Source organism: Sus scrofa, chromosome 9 (genome assembly GCF_000003025.6).
Source record: "Sus scrofa isolate TJ Tabasco breed Duroc chromosome 9, Sscrofa11.1, whole genome shotgun sequence".
In the NCBI taxonomy this organism is placed as follows: Eukaryota; Metazoa; Chordata; class Mammalia; order Artiodactyla; family Suidae; genus Sus; species Sus scrofa.
Genome location: NC_010451.4, coordinates 77,859,782 through 77,878,733, shown reverse-complemented (window position 1 = coordinate 77,878,733; position 18,952 = coordinate 77,859,782). Strand labels below are relative to the sequence as shown.

General features: G+C 35.4%; 1 protein-coding gene across 7 annotated transcripts in view; it reads right to left on the bottom strand.

The window, feature by feature from the left end:
- The window catches only part of MIOS (meiosis regulator for oocyte development), a 40,654-nt gene that overhangs the window by 13,684 nt on the left and 8,018 nt on the right, over positions 1 to 18,952 (bottom strand). For 5 of the 7 annotated variants that reach the window (XM_021101993.1, XM_021101994.1, XM_021101996.1 and 2 more), the window contains 5 exons: positions 18,573 to 18,671; positions 11,117 to 11,371; positions 8,165 to 8,334; positions 4,770 to 4,835; positions 3,271 to 3,429 (listed from right to left, as the gene is read on the bottom strand). In XM_021101993.1, the coding sequence (XP_020957652.1) occupies positions 3,271 to 3,429; positions 4,770 to 4,835; positions 8,165 to 8,334; positions 11,117 to 11,371; positions 18,573 to 18,671 (749 nt within the window). The remainder of the gene's footprint in view (positions 1 to 3,270; positions 3,430 to 4,769; positions 4,836 to 8,164; positions 8,335 to 11,116; positions 11,372 to 18,572; positions 18,672 to 18,952) is intronic. The other 2 variants (XM_021101997.1, XM_021101998.1) reach the window with 1 other exon arrangement.

The following is an 18,952-nucleotide window of genomic DNA, read 5'->3' as shown; positions in this document are numbered from 1 at the left end:
GAGGTAAATGTGGTTCAAAGTAAAGAGAAAAGCAGTCACAACAACTAAATCTTAAATAGTTCTTATGTTAGAGTAAGCAAAGACCTCAATGCATCTATTAGACATGTATTCAGACTTAAATGAAAACAGTGTTTTAATTAGCCAACAGAGGGATCAAAGCTGAAAAATGTAAACTATTAAAAAAACAGAGGAGTTTCTCAGCAGGTGAAGAACCCAACGGAGTGTCTGTGAGGATGCAGGTTCAATCTCTGGCTTCACTCAGTGGGTTTAAGGATCCAGCATTGCCATGAGCTGTGGTGTAGGCTGGCAACTGCAGCTCCAATTTGACTCTTAGCCCAGGAACCTCCATATGCCACAGGTGCGGCCATAAAAAGAAAAAAGAAAAAGAAAAAAAATTGAGACTCTAGAACTAAAAAATACAGTAACTGAAATTAAGAATTCCCTGCAAAACCTAACAGATGGAAGGTGACAGAATAGCCAGCCAAGTAACAAGTCAACAGAATCTATCCAATTTAAAGAACAAAGAAAAAAAGAAAATGAACAGAGCCTCAGATACCTATGGGACAATAAGAAATGGTTTAATATACATGTAATAATAGTCCAAGAAGGGAAAGAGAATGAGATAGAGGCAGAGAAAAATATTTAAAGAAATCATGTCAAAAAACTTCCCAAATTTGACGAAAAACTTTAACATGCAAATCCAAGAAGTTCAGTGACTCACAAGCAGGATAAAAAGAACCATACTTAGGCATCAATGTGAAACTGCTTAAAATAAAAAAAATAAAGTGCTGAAAGAAAATGAGCAAAAAAAAAAAGTGAAATAGACATTTTCAATTAAGATTAAGCTGAGAGAATCCATCACCAGTAAATCTGAACCATAAGAAATGCTAAAGAGAGAGACCAAAGGGAAATGATATGAGGTGAAATTTGCGTCAACTGTAAGGAATAAACAGCACCAGGTATGGTACATAAGTAAATAAATATAAAAGTCCGTGTTTTCATTCTTCACATAATTGATATCAAAGACAAATGACTGTTCAAAGCAAAAATAGTAACACTGTAAGCTGAGGTTTATAATGTATGTAGAAATAAAACACATGACAGGAGTTCCCGTCATGGCGCAGTGGTTAACGAATCCGACTAGGAACCATGAGGTTGCGGGTTCGGTCCCTGCCCTTGCTCAGTGGGTTAACGATCCGGTGTTGCCGTGAGCTGTGGTGTAGGTTGTAGACGCGGCTCGGATCCCGCGTTGCTGTGGCTCTGGCGTAGGCCGGTGGCTACAGCTCCGATTGGACCCCTAGCCTGGGAACCTCCATATGCCACGGGAGCGGCCCAAGAAATAGCAACAACAACAACAACAACAACAACAAAAAAGACAAAAAAAAAAAAAACAAACAAAAAAAAAAACACATGACAATAGGATAGAAAAGGAGGATTTGTAAATGGAGTTGCAATGTTATAATATGTTTTAAGGGTGAAATATGAAGCAAAACGTGGAAAGTATCAGTTGTGGGATAAGAAGGAGAAAGGGTGAAGTAGGAAGCATGATGTATCAGGTGTGAAATGTAAAGTATGAGGAGGTAAATGTTGACTGATGAGTTAAGGATGCATATTGTTAGACACAGAGCAACTACTTAAAATAAGGAAGAAGATAATGAAAAGGGGTAGAGCTACAAAGTCAATAGATGAAATAAAATGAAATACTAAAATATTTAATTAGCCCTAAGGAATGCAAGAAAGGAAGAGAAAAACAAAAGAGAGAAGGGAAAACAAGATGGCAGATTAAATCTTGACCATATAAATATAAATGGGGGAAAACTTCTCGATTAAAAGGCAACTGATTATCAGACTAGGTTTTTTTTAAAAGCAAAATCCAAATATACACTGCATTTTATTTTTCTTTTTTGGCCACTCCGTGGCATATGGAGTTCCCAGGCCAGGGATTAAATCTGAGTGGGAGTTTTGAGCGATCTACACTACAGCTGCAGCAATACCGGATCCTTAACTTGCTTTGCTGGGCCAGGGATCAAACCTGTGTCCCAGCACTCCAGAAATGACAATGATTCTGTTGGGCCACAGTGGAACCAACAGAACTCCCACTGCATTTTAAATATATTTTATAAATCTTGTTAAGAGGCTACCAACTATCTGAATTCCATAGTCATGTAGCCATAGCTTGATGTAATAGATGTAAACTTACTTCAGTAAGAAGACAATGATACATTACCCTGCTGAAGAACACCTTTTCTACCAGCATGGCCTGCTACCTTAGGATAAGATTACTTTATGGTTTGTGGGCCAATATCTACATTTGTTGATAAGGAAGTAGGATGCAGAGAGAGGGCATTTTACTTTGTTTACCCAGTACATAGCATGCTATCATATTGCACAAAAGGATAAGAACAGAAAAGAGAACACCAAGAAGAGATAAGATTAGCTGGAGAGCTACAGGAAATCTTAGGAAAACACTCTAAAATTTCACCATATATCCAATAAAAGCAAAGTAGAAGGGAATCTATGCCAGGAATCCGTTTTTAACCACTGGAGAGTAAAAACGGAGAAAACAGAGAACAGTTACCCGTTTATATCATGCCTGTTTAATAAATGAGGAAATGAGATAATAAAAGGGAATAATGAGAATTAACGAGAGTTGTGTGTAGTCTTCCTTTGGTACTTTGAGATGTACAATAATTCAGAGCAGGGAAAGGCAATCTTTGTAGAAGATGTAGTTCTGCCAACAACTGGAGAAAGTGAAGGGAAGATTCTATGCTCCATTTGAGCTTTACATAAATTCAAGACTGATACTTTGGAAAGTGAAAGGCAAAACTTGCTAACTCAATATGGGAGTTTTAGGGACAGCAGATTAGGGAGAAATCCTCTGAAGATCAAGTGATTAGATTACAGCTAAATATCTTCTAAAGATCCTCAGCAAGTAAAAAGGCATGCCCACTCTCCTCAAAAAAAATGCTGCTGGAGTTCCCATCATGGTGCAGCGGTTAACAAATCTGACCCGGAACCATGAAGTTGCTTGCGGGTTTGATCCCTGGCCTTGCTCAGTGGGGTAAGGATCTGGCGTTGCCATGAGCTGTGGTGTACGTCACAGACACAGCTCGGATCTGGCATTGCTGTGGCTCTAGCGTAGGCCGGCGGCTACAGCTCTGATTAGACCCCTGGCCTGGGACCCTCCATATGCCGCGGAAGCGACCCTAGAAAAGGCAAAAAAAAAAAAAAAAAAAAAAAAAAAAAATGCTACTGCCACACTACACAAACCTGTAACATGCAGTAACTTGCTGTCTGGACATCTCCAGTTCTGTCGACATAACTCTCCATTAAGTCCACTCCATCTTTAGTGAGGCCTGTAAGAAGTATCCCTTCCAAATTTCCAGCCTCTTTCATTTCATTCGTCAACTTTTCGATATATCTATTTAACTGGAAAATTCAAAGTTATTTTTCTAAAGCAATCCATTTCACTATTTGCCTTATCTGCTTCATAACTTCTACATTTGGAACAATGTTTTTCTTAATGGAAAACATTTTAAAACAAAAACCCTTGTGGAATTCCCTTCATGGCTCAGCAGTTAATGAACCCGACTAGGATCCATGAGGATACGGGTTTGAACCCTGGCCTCGCTAAGTGGGTTAAGGATCCAGCATTGCCGTGAGCTGTGGTGTAGGTCACAGATGTAGCTCGGATTCCTCTTTGCTGTGGCTGTGGTGTAGGATGGCAGCTGTAGCTCAATTTGACCCCTAGCCTGGTAACTTCCAAACACCTCGAGTGTGGCCCTAAAAACCAAAAAAAAAAAAAAAAGTCCTTGTAAAAATCTATATATGTGATCTCTGAGAAGTCTGCATCAATTATAAATTCCAATACATCATCCATGATCATTTAACATATTTTTTAAAAAGGCAAGGTATTTACTACATTTCTAATAATTATTCTATAAAAGAGGCGCAAAGGGTTTCCTACATTAAATTAAAAGAGAACTGTTCTTACTATTTTGGAAAGTTCTTGATGTCTATTATAGCAGGATGTAATAGAGTCATGGAATATGAGTTGGAAGGGAACTTTAAGATTAACAACTATAATGATTTCTTATAAGATCTTCCCTTTCTTCATCCAATCCCAAACTCTAGCCAAGATTCCTTTATGTTCCCCCAGAAGTTTCTCATTATTACAGAACTTAGCACATTGTATTACTAATTGTTTGAGTGCATTTCTCTCTCCTATCTACATTGTATATGCATTTACTATCTGTTTATTGCATTAGAAAATAAAGGAATTGATAGTATCACTAAGAGGTGGATTTAACATCTTTATCTACTGATTAATCTCACTTCCCAGAGCAGAAATAAACTAAAATATTAAGCCGGCAGGTATGGCATATGGAAGTTCTCAGACTAGGGGTCGAATGGGAGCTGCAGCTGCCGGGCTACGCTACGCCAGATCCAAGCCGTGTTTGTGACCTACACCACAGCTCATAGCAACACTAGATCTTTAACCCATTAAGCAGGGCCAGGGATCAAACCCACATCTTATGGATACTAGTTGGATTCACTTCCGCTGAGCCACAAAGGGAAATCTAGTTGGCATTCTTAAACAAATAAACTTAGTTATGATACATGTTTACAATATCTCGATCTAACAAAGAAATTATTACCTTAATTTTTAGAGGAATTTATAGATAAATCTCACAGATAAATATTTATACTTAAAGACCACTGACAGTAAACATTAATCACTTTAAATATGGAATTAAATCACTTCTTACCTGACTATCACTCAGGAATTTACAAGCAAATGCCACTCTGTCACGCACCGCAACTTTGTTTTCATACTGAAAAGAAAAGAAAAAGCAAAGAGTTACTTTTAGATACTATGCATTTAAAATTTTTGCAGACTAAGTATTTCATACCTAATATGTAATTTTATTTTCAAATTAATTAATAAGTTATTGGGTATATACTAGCAGAGCCATTGATCGCCTAAGACGCCTTTCTTAACACAGCTCTAAGGAAATTCTGTGCTCTTAAACTGCTCAATTTCGTTTTTTAAAAATTCCAGTTCAGTCACATAATTTTAACATAAAATAGAAGCAATGGTGTACAGTTTATCAAATTTAAGATGCCATGTAATCCTTTCATCATGGAAATTAACTTTGGTGAAAATGAGGAAATCTTTTAAATCTTTCCTTAGTTGCTAAGTTGATCAAGCCTGGGAAATTTGAATTACCAATAAATTACACCTTACAGGATTTAGAAAGATTATCAACACATGTTTCTAGACACAAAGCTTTAAAACTTACTCAGATAAATAAATAGACACACTTTTGATATAATACTGTTATATAGGTAGTCTATGGCTTAATAAAGAGGTATTATGAGAATTTTTTGTACACTTGTCAATATTATAAAATGCTGTTTTGAAAAATGTTCACTATAAATATAGAAAGGTAAAATTAGTGGTAAGAAAAAATAGTTTAAGCATGGATAAAATATCCTATTTCCACTGAAGTCATTCCATGAAATAAAGTTTTCCTCCTTTAAACATAAGATAGGAGTTCCCGTCGTGGTGCAGTGGTTAACGAATCTGACTAGGAACCATGAGGTTGCAGGTTCGGTCCCTGCCCTTGCTCAGTGGGTTAACGATCCGGCGTTGCCGTGAGCTGTGGTGTAGGTTATAGACGCGGCTCGGATCCCGCGTTGTTGTGGCTCTGGCGTAGGCCGGTGGCTACAGCTCCGATTCAACCCCTAGCCTGGGAACCTCCATATGCCGCGGGAGCGGCCCAAGAAATAGCAACAACAACAACAACAACAAAAAAAAGACAAAAAAAAAAAATAAATAAATAAACATAAGATAACTTCAGCTGATACCTTAGTGTATTTTCTCAACTATAAAATATGATTCTGCCCTAAAGGGGGGACATGTTTGGTAAAAATTAGATTTAACTCTTAGATTAAGCTGAATGTGTTACAATTTTTATCTGGAAAGAGTTATAAATATTATCTGTCCCATTTTACACCTAAGAAAATGAACACCCCCCTTTGAAAAAAAGTTAACTGACCAGCTAAGCTAACTGTGGCAGAGCAAAGACTCAGGCCTTTATCTTCTGATTTCCCAATTCAGTACTTTTTGCTAGATTACTGTAACTTAATTTCTTAAAAAAGAACAATGTTAATTATCACAATTTACATACAAAGTATAATCAGATATACTCCTAAAACAACTTGGAAATATGAACTTCCTACTCAAAATATGATATCTCTTACTTATTTAGGTATAAGAAGGTTTTTTTTTTTTTTTTGTCTTTTTGCTGTTTCTTGGGCCGCTCCCGCGGCATATGGAGGTTCCCAGGCTAGGGGTCAAATCGGAGGTGTAGCCTCTGGCCTATGCCAGAGCCACAGCAACGTGGGATCCAAGCCTTGTCTGCAACCTACACCACAGCTCACGGCAACGCCGGATCGTTAACCCACTGAGCAAGGGCAGGGACCAAACCCGCAACCTCATGGTTCCTAGTCGGATTCGTTAACCACTGGGCCATGATGGAAACGCCATAAGAAGGTATTTTTAATAGGTCACTTAATTGAAAATACAAAAATTTAGTATTTAGACAATATACTTCTCTATTAATTTACAATTTGATCAATCCACTTCTTTTTCTAGTCTTCTTTATTCTCTACCAGTTCCTAAAGATATCGTCATTTCATTTCCTCAAGATGCTACATTAACAGTCTTCTGTTTGACAAAGAAGAGTAGTAATAGGAAAAACAAAACAAAAAACCCCACCATGCTCTTGCATATTAATTTGAAGTGGTCGGAAAAGTTCAATAGTAATTTGTTAAAAAGTAATTAACTAAATACATAAATAAAATAGTTGTCAAAATGGACACTAACAACATTCATTAAAATATTCATTATCTCCATAAATATGTTTTTAAAAATTCTTAGGTGACATTGAAATCAATTATCAATGTGTATTTTATAATAAATGCTATAACGGCAAAAAAAAAAATGTGTTTCTAACTAGAAGGCTCTTCTCAATGCTAGAAAGAAGATCAACAAATGCAAAGAAGGATGTGGTACTAACGTGAAGCTTAAAATCCAATAATTAAAACTGATAAGCAACCCTCACTTCTTTCTTTTCTCCTCTTGGTGATAAAGAACCTATTTAGTGTTGTGGTCCTAAGTGGTTAAAGCAGAAGAGGAAAAAAAAATAATGAAAAGACCAAATAGTGAAAATATAAAATAGTCCACTGTAAAGAGTGTGATCATATAATTTATTTTCCAAACTGGAATGTGTCTAGAGCTCCCAAAACCTTTGGAATTTCCTAAGCAATAAGAGCAGTAAAAGGCCTCTTTTATTATGGTAATGAGGTGACTAGAGGAAAAAACCTAAGGATGTCGCCAGGAGGACCAACAGATTGGAGTGTTGGAACTTTCAGTTCCAACTTCCCACTTATGGAGAGGAGAAGGGGGCTGAAATTGAGTTCAAACACCAATGGTCTATGATTTAATCAATCATGCCTGTGCAATGAAGCCTCTATAGGAAACCAAAAGTACTGGGTTCAGAGAACTTCTGGGTTGATGACCACGTGGAGATTTGGGGAGGGTGGCCTGCTCAGAGAGGGCATAGAAACTCCACACAATTCCCCATATTTTATCCTATGCATCTCTACCACCTGGCTATTAATCCTTTAAAATCCTTTGTAATAAACCACTTATCTAGGGAGTTAAAAAAAATTTTAAACCCAAACTAGAATGTGTCTGAGAACAAGTATTTAGGCAAAATACATGTTCATCCTGACCTTACCTGATTACGTATTGATTTACTAAACTGTAAAAAAAAAAAAAAAAAAAAAAAAAAAAGACAAAAACACCATGCATATATTTAAAAGGTTATATTTCAATATAAAATGTATGTTTCTATAGTTAGAGTTCTAGAGCTCAGTTCCTAGGTTAAAGAATACAATCTTATTCCTTCCATGTCTGTAAATTATACTATTAAAACCACAAAAAATCAAGTTCGGTTTGCAATCGGCTAATTCCAAATTTTTTAAGATATACACAAAATAGAACATTATTTACACAAGTGACATTTGAAAATTTTAACAAAGTTAAAGACACCTATCTTAAAAGGAGAGTCTCATGAAACAGAAATTAGCTTACCAATACTCCATCATAAGATCCTGCATCACTTGTCAGAAATGCAAACATGACACACAGATACGGGTTGTTTAATTGTAATCGTAAAGTGCTGCACATTTCTCTCCAAAGGGAGTTCTTCTCATCCGTATAACCCGATAAAGCCATGGCTACCACATTAAGATTCAGATCACCTGCATATTAAAAACAGCCGGGTAATCAAAGTATCAAAAGTTTAATGTCCCCTTCTAGTTCTTCAACCATAAACAAAGATCAGAGGATGACTTTTATCCTCAGAAAAAAAAAGCCCATTACAATAAGGGTTTTGACACAAACTGGAAAATTTGGCAAGAACCCCAAACAAAAATTTCCATTCTTATAAAACCTCTACCCATATTGCAAACCCTGAGCAGGACAAACACATCTTTTACTTCTCATGTTCTCCTTCCAGGCAGATTCCTACACAGTATGTTATTGCCTAGGACCTAAATAAAGAGTAGTGAAGCAATCCTATCAGAACCACTGCCAACTTTATCAACAAGTTCGTTTATGTTGAGATGTTTTAAAATGTGGATAGTAAATATTATTGTATCTCAGGACTGCAATTTTCAAAATCATTTTGTTTTCCTATTCCTATGTATACATAATGCTCATGCTTATGTATATGCTTTATCAGCAAAGTACTGAAAACCAGTATTTTGGTATTCTCACTATAATATTATACTTTTACTTTTTCTAGGACAAAATTAACTATCAGAATGACCACACAACTGTATTAAGACATATTTGTAACAAAGCATTTGTTACCAATTGTCTTCTAAACATTTGTTCTTAGAAGTTCATATGGCTGTTGATGAGCTGCTAGCCTGGCAATCAGCCCAAGGCTGCCTAGTAATCTAATAAGTATAGCTTCAAAAAAGAAAATTAAATTCACCTTTAACTTTTAAGTGTTTTCTACATTTTTATAGCAACTTTATGATGTTTCTTGGTCCTAATCATTTGCTCTTCCTCCCCCTCCCAGATAAAACAGCATTTCCTACTTTATGTTCTTGTTTTGCTTTGTTTTCTTTTTAAGGCCGTACTTGCATCATATGGAAGTTTCCAGGCTAGGGGTCCAACTGGAGTTGTAGCTTCGGTCTATACCAAAGCCACAACGCCGGATCTAAGCTACATCTGCCACAGCTTGTGACAATACCAAATCCTTAACCCACTCAGCGAGGCCAGGGATCACACCTGCATCCTCACAGACCGATGTTGGGTTCTTAACCTGCGGAGCCACAAGAGGGACTCCCACTTTATGTTCTTAATAACAACTTGTTCCTCATCGCTATAAACATTTTCCCAAGTCATTCTGTGCCTGCTTCCTGTGTGTACTCTTAGTCTTTTAACATTAAAAAAACAAGAACAACAAAGGAGTATCTTCTTTAAATCCTGAGTAGAACAATTTACTTCCAAATGGAAAGGAATTATTTGATTTGGAGAGAAATCTTCTCTCCAGTCTTTAATCATTATTCAAATCACTGAAAAGATATGTATCCCCTATTAGTTTGGGTGTTTACATCTAACACCAGATTTTCCAGGTACATGTGACAAGGAGCATTAGGCTCTCAGGTCACAGTAAAATTATAGAAATGGCTTTAAATATCAATTTTTCCCATCAACACATATCTTTCTACTACACTCTCAAATGAGGAAGACTTAGGTTAAACCAAAAGTGAAGGAAAAGAGGCCAATCTGGGCAAAACATTAGCTTTTTCAACTTTTAGACTGCAAGTACATATATTACAGTTAATTTCATGTGTTTTTTTCTATGGTACAATGGAACATTAATAGTGCAAAGTGGACCAGTAAGTAAGAATTAAGTATTCTGAATACTCAAAAATAATTTGCTAGGTATATTAAAAATTGATAGGTATATATACATCTTGGCTATTTTTAGTATTCTTGATAAGAAAAAAACTGAATTCCCAGATTAAGATTTATTTCTGAGTATTCTCTTGCAATTTGTCAGAATGACAACTTTAACATATTTCTTCCTCTTTAAAAAAAATACTAAATGGAAACTATGTTCAAAAGCAGATTCAAGCAGAAGCACTTTTGCAGATCAAAGTCTGACTTTTATAGGAATCCATATTAGTTTAACTAAAAGTGTCAGAGTTTCCTAAAAGTCAATAAAAAATCATACAAAAAATAAAGTATAAACTAAAATACACTCAAATGTTTGCCGTAAAAATGCTTGCAAAATAAAGTGGTCCTAATCTCCAAGAAAATACATTTTTAAACTGTGAATTCTCTTTACAGAAAAGACAATGAGGAGTTCCCGCCATGGCTCAGTGAAAACAAATCTGACTAGTATCCATAAGGACGAAGGTTCAATGCCTGGCCTCGCTCAGTGCATTAAGGATCTGGCATTGCTGTGGCTGTGGTATAGGCTGGCAGCTATCACTCCGATTTGACCCCTAGCCTGGGAACCTCCACATGCCACGATTGCAGCCCTAAAAGACAAAAGAAAAGAAAAGACAATGAAATAAACACATGTTAGCATTTCTTATTTTTATATATATATGTATGTATTTTATATATATATATATATATATATTTTGTGTGTGTGTGTGCTTTTTAGGGCTGCAGCATATGGAAGTTCCCAGCGCATGATCTGAGCTGTGTCTGTGACCTACACCACAGCTCACAGCTCACGGAGTGAGGCCAGGGATCGAACCCGCGTTCCTCATGGTGTTAGTTGGGTTTGTTTCTGCTGTGCCACAACAGGAACTCCAACATTCCTTATATTAAAGAGATATTTTCTTCATGGACATAAACAAAATGGATGGGCTAACATTTACTTTTATACAGTTTTCTGCTAATTTGTCTTTCAAAAAATGTATCAGAAATATTAATTGGATTTTTTAAATTATCATCTTTTCTTTCTTTCAAATATTCAATGGACTGCAAGTATGTTAGAATATACCCCAATACCTTTTTCTGAAGATGCCCCTTCATTCAGGATTTGGATTGCTCGTCGAATATCCAAGTTGAACAGGGCCACAGCAGCAGCTCTCTCCCATTCCCCTTCTTGTACAAGGGAGTTCAAAAATGGTCCCACATCTACATCTGTTCCTTTCTTTATCCATCCACAAAGCTGCAAAGCTAAGATTCTCTCTTCATTTAAATTCTGAATATCAGTTTGCTTATCCAACCCACTCCAACTATGTCTGCTACTTTCCACCATTCCTGAAAAGAGAAACATTTTTACATTATTTTATCATTCATTATTTTTTGAAATACATTTTGGAAAATGAGTCAGTTTTACATAGAAACATTTCAACATTAGAATTTAAATATTCAACTTCTCAGTCACAATTTTATGACAGCATAAATATAAAATATGTCACAAAACAAAACATATTTTACATGTTGTTAAGGACAAGTTTCCCAAGTTACCAAAAAAGAGCTATTGGAATAAGTTAGTGGTCAATGGGCTAAGCAGAGTCACTGCTTCAGAGAAGCCTCCTTGACTACCTACCTAATCTAAAACAGGGGGCTACCTATTATCATCTGACTATTGGTTCCTCTATTTCCTTTAGCACTAGCATAAGCTCCCATATTTTATTTATTTTTCAATCTTATCTCTTCCACTAGAACATAAGCTCCAAAAGGGCAGGCATATTGTCTTTTTTATTTGAAAGGTATCCCCAGTGTTTGAGATTCAGCAGATGCTCACTCACACTCTCTCTTTCCCCTCCTGTAACTCCATGTATGAATATACATATCTATATGAAAAGATGAGGTCAAAAACATCAAAGTACTTTGAAAGGTTAAGTACTAAGCTAAAATACAAGAGGAATGACTTGAAGATCCCCCCTTCACTAAATCAGGAGACTTTATATTCTTATTCTCCTTTCAAAGGGAATCTAAATAATTCCTACAGCATTATCTGGATTCCAATCTAGGTAGCTGATCCTAATAATTTCACTTAGGATAATTTCATTTAGGATAATACTTGGTGCCAATTAAAGGCAAAACAAATAAATACAAAACTTAGGGACTCTATTCACTGCAATTCAAATTCTTAAATGTTCTAGAGAGCTTCACCATCAAAACTGTCATTGTATAATTATCTGCTGTTATTTTAACAAAAAGGATTTTCAGAATAAACTGAATTAGGAATTAAGCAGCAAGAATGTCCAACATTACGAATATCTTTTATTAGTAGTAATTTACATTTGTAACTTACAGTAATTCTCTATTCACAGTTACACAAAATAATTATATATTTGTAAATAACTAGATCAAAACCAAATACATAGGTCTTAAATAATTCAATGTATTTGTGATAGGCAGAACAGTAAAATGGGCTCCATGACTCCTGCCCCCTGGTAACCACAGCCTTGTATAATACCCTCCATTTGAGTACCTGAGGATTCTGTAACTTAATGCTAAATAAGTGAATACAGCACAATGAAAGGACTTCACAGGTGTAATTATGGTCATTACTCAGTTGACTCTAAAAGGGAGATTACCCTTTTCAGAGAGCCTGAAGGTAATGAGAGTGAGTCTCCTGCTGGACTTAAGTTGTGAGAGTGTCTGTGAGAAGGCCACGTGGCAAGGAAGTGTGAGTAGCCTCTAGGAGCTGAGCTCCTGGCTGACTCCCAGCAAGGATATCTCTATCCCACAACCTCAAGAAACCAATTCTGCCAACAACCATTTGAGTTTGGAAGAGTATGCCAATCTCCAAAAAGGAACCAAGCCTGGCCAACCTCTTCATTTTAGCCTTGTGAGACACTGAGCAGAGGACCCAGTTAAGATGTGCCCAGATTCCAGATCCATGGAAATGATGAGATAATAACTGCATACTGTAGAAAACTAATTAAAACCTGATTTGGGCTATACTGGGTCTGATTAAGCCATTAAAGGGATAAACACAAGCAAAAATGAGAAAATATTAAAAAGTGACACCAGTTTTCATTTGCAAGTCAAATATATATATGTATATACATGTGTGTGTATACATAAAAAATGCAAAACATTACTTCTTAAAATTCAGTTAGTCTAGATACTGGCCTACTGGAAAGAGGAAGCGTGCTGTTCTATTTGCAACCACAAGGGAAGTCAGTGAAGACTAAATCATTTTTAGCTTATGAAAGTGAAATTTTAAGAACTATGAGAAAACTTTGAATGATAAAGTTAAATAACATATTAAAAATTATTAAGACTTTTTTTGAATAACAAATTTAAACTGTTTAGATAGAATGCAGTCATTAAATTTCACGGAGAACAAGGTGCAGATGTACTACAAGGTATTTATTTTCATATCTTTCCTATAAATTTTGGATTCACTGCTGATGATATTATTTAGTGAATGGTTAAAAAAATTCAAAAATAAATGAAAAAATCAGCAATTTGTTTTTCAAATAATTCCATAGAGTTTGATATTCCAGTTTCTTAGAGTTTTTATTTTCTAGAAATTGTGTCATGGAATAGAGATCACTACATATGAATCCCGAGTTCACTGTTAGGAGGTAAAAAAAGCTATCTTGTAAGTACATGGATATTATTTTACATATTTTGGCTGCTCAAAGACTTTCCTACTGCTTAATAACTATGCTACAGGTAATTAGGGTTATCAAATAAGCAATGTAATAATATTATTGTAGGTTTTTAAGTATGTAGTCATGACTTTCAGTATGTATGAATTTTTAAATATATGATTTTAACATATCTCTGAAAAGAAATTAAAATCATATTTATGCATGTTATGCATAAAGTGACAAGACTGCATCCCCTAAATCTGAGAATGCCCTGTATATAATCAATGTTCTACAGTAGGTTATAAAGGAAACAAGTTCACTTAAACATGAAAAAAAAACTTGTTTCAAATACTACATCAACCAGACACTATGTTATTTGTATATATTAATTTGTTGAATTTTACATCTATATAATAAAAAAGCAGTAAAATTATCCAGTGTTTATAAGGACATGTGTTCTTAAAAACCCAGATCCCAGTTATTCTGCCCCTCAGAGTAATTCTTAATATGCCTTCTAGATCAGAGTTTAAGTATGAAAAATACTTTCATTGTGCTGGATGGAAAGTTAACCAACATTTATTATAAAATTTTTTGCCATCTTAAAAGGAAGGAATTAGATCTATGGACAATACTATGCTCTGCAAGATGCACAAGGCCTCCCTCAGAGTTTTCCTCTTCCCAACTGATTCCAACACTTAGTCCGACCAATAAAGCAGACTCTGTTCCTTTGCTTCCTTATCTCCAGAGGCCTACACCTCCAAGATTTTACCCACTCTTTTCATGGACACACTCCAAAATGTTCCTTCTCCAAAGAGCCACTTTCTAACCATAACTTCATAGGCTTCCAGCTCAAACGCTCAACCTTAAAACCTCTGACCACTTTTATTTTCACTTATCAATCTTCTATCATTTTCCTCCTTTTCCAAGTTAGACCCCAAAGACCAACAAATCAATCATTCTCTTGCTTGCATCCTTAATTCTCTTGTCCCACTGTCCCCTATTCGAACTTGTGAAAAAACAACACTGCCCCCCATAGTCCTCCTATTTCTCAAGACAACCTCTCTCCTCTTCTCTGTATCTTTTCTTCGCAACCTCCATGCCCATTCTCACAAAGCAAACCTACTACATGGAAAAAATAGGAGTCATCAGATATGTATAACAGAATCACTTTGTTGTACACCAGAAATTATCACAACATTGTAAATCAACTATACTTCAATAAAACCTTAAAAAACAAACCCAGAAACCTACAGTGAATTATCTTTAACAGAGGAGGCAAGAATATAAAATGGGAAAAAGATAGTCTCTTCAAGCAAGTGGTGCTGGGAAAACTGGACAGCTACATGTGCATCAATTAATTCAGAACACAGCCTCACACAATGCACAAAAATAAACTCAAAATGGCTTAAAGACTTAAACACAAGACATGACACCATACAACTCCTAGAAGAAAATAATAGGCAAACCATTCTCTGACAGAAATGGTACACATGTTTTATTAGCTCAGTCTCCCAAGGCAGAAGGAATAAAAGCAAAAAGAAACAAATAGGACCTAATCAAACTTACGAGCTTTTGCACAGCAAAGGAAATCACACACACACACACACACACATACACACACATACACAAAGACAACCTATGGAATGGGAGAAAATAGTTGCAAACAATGCAACTGACAAGGACTTAAAAAATGAAAAAAAAAGAGAAAGAAAAAAATAGGAGCCATTAGAGGGAAAACCTTTCAACCTCCAGTCACTGAACCATAAACAACCTGCATACCTTTCCCTTTTCCCTTTGGCTAGTGTGGAGCAGGTGTTTATCCTCCTCTTAAAGCTAACTCTTCACATGTGCTTTGGAATTCTGTTCTTCCTAGGAATTTTGTTCTTCATCCTCTTTACCACACATCTTCGACCTCTTTCTATGGGTTTCCTCTCATCAACATTTAAACATGCTTAAATTAATCTCATGTTAAAAACAAAAACAAAGCCACACAAAAGCCCTTGCTGCTATCCCATATCTTTTTATTCTCCTTCATATAGACAGATTTATTGAAAAAAGTAATTAAAATTGAGGACCTTATTTTTTCAACCTAAATTCCTGGCCCATTGGACATCTCAAACTAGCTATCTTAATTTCAACTTATCCCCAAATAAACTCTTTTCTTCTTCTCAAATGCATTCTTCCTATGTCATTCTACCTAACTGGTACTACAGTATTATCCCAGTTGCCCTAGCGTGCTTTCATTTTTCCTTCCATTCCATCCCCTTTACCCAATTAATCATTAAATTTCGTCCCACCTTCTAATTTACCCACATTTCTCCAGCTCTTCTGCCACTAACTTTCGTAAGAACACTATCATATCTTGCCTGACTACCGTGACTTCTGAGGTCTCTGCTATCAATCTTGACCCCCAACTCCTTCCACACATGATAGCTCTAAAAGACAAATCTGTTACTAATCTTTAAAATCTTCCCTTGGCTTTCCTTGTTAAGGATGGTAAATATCCCTAAACCCTCACCATGATTTCCAAGTCCTGAGTTATAGCACTGTTTGCCTTTCCAAGTCCTCTCTCATGCTGTTCCAGCAATACTGAATGTGCTGTGCTCCCTTTCCACTGGGCTCACTGCACATGCTTTTCCCTGTCTGAATGTTGCCTTTACCTCCTGCAGCAAAGCATCACCAATCCCTACAACCAGATCGTGAATTCTTCTATACATAATCGTCTGTTCTTCATATGATAACTGTTTACTGTCAATATTCCAAACTGTAGTTGATCCTTGAATAACATGGGTTTGAACTGTGTGGGTCTACTTATACACAGATTTTTTTTCAGTAAATACAGTACCTGTATTTTCATTTTATAGATCTGTAAATGTGGGGAAGTTAGTGTTCAATTAAAGATCACAATATGTGAAATCAAAAGAACTAGGATTTGAGTCCTGATGCTACCCAAACTGTTTCAGCCTCCTGCCTCCGGGTGAGTCATTTATCAATTTCTTTATTTTTAAGGCAGAAATAGAATTACACAGATTTCTGACTGAGAGAAGGGGGGTCAGCAACCCTAACCACCTCATCTCCTTGTTCAAGGGTCAGCTGTAGAATGTCACCTCCCCAGGAGCAGGAATGATATCCGCCTTGTTCAGTCTCCATGAGGGTTGAGACTTAGCTACTTTGTTGATAGTTACATTTCCAACTCCCAGGAGAATTCTTGGCATATAGTGAGCAAGTAATATTTGCTGAGTGAATAAATTTATCTCATATTGAAGTTGTAAGAATTAAGCAACATAGAGAAAACAACTAGCATGATGTTTAATTCATAACAAGCACTCACTATGTATTATGCATCACCAAAGTTAAAATTTAGCTGTGTGCTCTAATAAACCTGGCATTAGGGTTACTGTGGGCAAGATGACTCAATATGTTGACTTCTTATGTGCTGAATTATTAGAGATACAATTAGAGAAAGAAATATGGCCAGAGAAAAGACTGAAACCCAGGACTGCCATCTTTGACAGTCATTTCTTTACTTTTTACTTTTAGGTTGCAGAAACAAAAATATCTAAATCAAACCAAACCAAACCAAAACCAAAAGTCTACCAAAGAGAAACTCAGAGTCTTTTTCAGTCTGGGTAAAGACTATTCTTGGCTCAAGTCAAGATATTCAGTTCATCTCTACTGTACCAGAAACATACAAAGATATTCCATTTTTTCCCCCTTACTTTCCTCCAAAGGTAGTTTGTTGGCTTTTCCCTAAAATATATGAAAAAACGGTAATACTGAGAATGCAATGTGGCATGACCTATTACATAACTATAAATACTATTTATAGGACTAATACAGTATAACTGCCCTTTTACTTACATTAGTAAAGAATGGAAGTCTCTAACTGAACTCTTTCATTTTATTATTTATAATAAAAGTTATTTTTTTTGGTGGGGAACTAATAAGAGAATGCCAAAACAAAATAGATCATATAACTGGTCTACTGAATCTTCAGCAATGTAGACCAAAGAAATTTAAAAGTTCTTTTAAAAATGACAACAATATAACCATTTAACTGAAATGTTTAACATTAAAAAATAGCATTTTATTTTGTATTCTTTGTGTAGTATTTATGAAAGTCCTATATTTAAAACCAAGTTGGAGTTACTACTTCTATAGCCACTCTTTGATGAAATAATGTAAATAGTTTTCTAGCAGGTTTACTTGGGCCCAAGTTTGAGAGCTATCAAAAAATAAATGCCAAATCCTAGGTTGGGTAAAATAGCCATAATATAACCCACAATTCAATTCCAACAAAAACAAGTTCTTTAACAACTGTTTAAAGAAGTCAGTGGAAAAAACATTAAGTTTGGCTCTCTTGTCTTTATTTTAGTCTTAAATCATTTATTAATTTCAGTACTACGTTAATTCGTATATTCATTCAATCATCCAGAACTATCTCAGGTAAGGCTCCTCAAGTAAGGCCATACATCATGTCATAGTTATGTAGTACTTACCTTTAGATAGCTAAGTGAAAAGGCTTATTAGGCAGCAAAATAAAAAGAGGTCTCCTTCAATTAGAAATTTTTTTATTTAGTTTTTATAAAAACAAATACTGTGATAAAATCTGAACAATCAGGATCCTATAAATCATTTAATATAATACTTTTCAAAGTGGGTTTTTCAAAAAAAAGGTGAATGAATAAGTTTAGAAAATCAACACCACTTTAAAGAACCAAGACTCCTTCTAAAAAAAAATTTAAATATAAAAACAATTATGCATTTAACTCCATAATACACTAAAATATCTAATATATGAAAAAGAATATTTGTGTATACTATCCTGAAATAGTTAAATATGGGGAAAAAATAAGAGTACAAAAATTATAAACATATTACAGAGAATAAAACAATTGTCTTACCCAAAGATGATTTTACAATTGATTTAATTCCTGCATAAACCAATGATCCTTTGTTGCCTGGAGATTTCTGATCCATATCTTCTGTATACTGCTTCATAAGTATTTAAACGCATAGGAAATACTAGTGCTGATGCATAATAAAATATTTCAAAGGTAAATTTATTTTGATTTGGAGCCAATTCATAATGAGCGTCAGTGCAAGAAGTTGGTTCTACTCTACTGTAGAGACATATTTTTTTTTTCCTCCTACACAGTCTGCAAAGCAGTATTACGAGTTCAACAGTTTTAAGCAATTTTACTTTGTAATTTTAGTATTATGTAACTTGTATTTACACATTAAACATTCAGTATATTTAGAGACTGACCTTTCAGCAAACTTC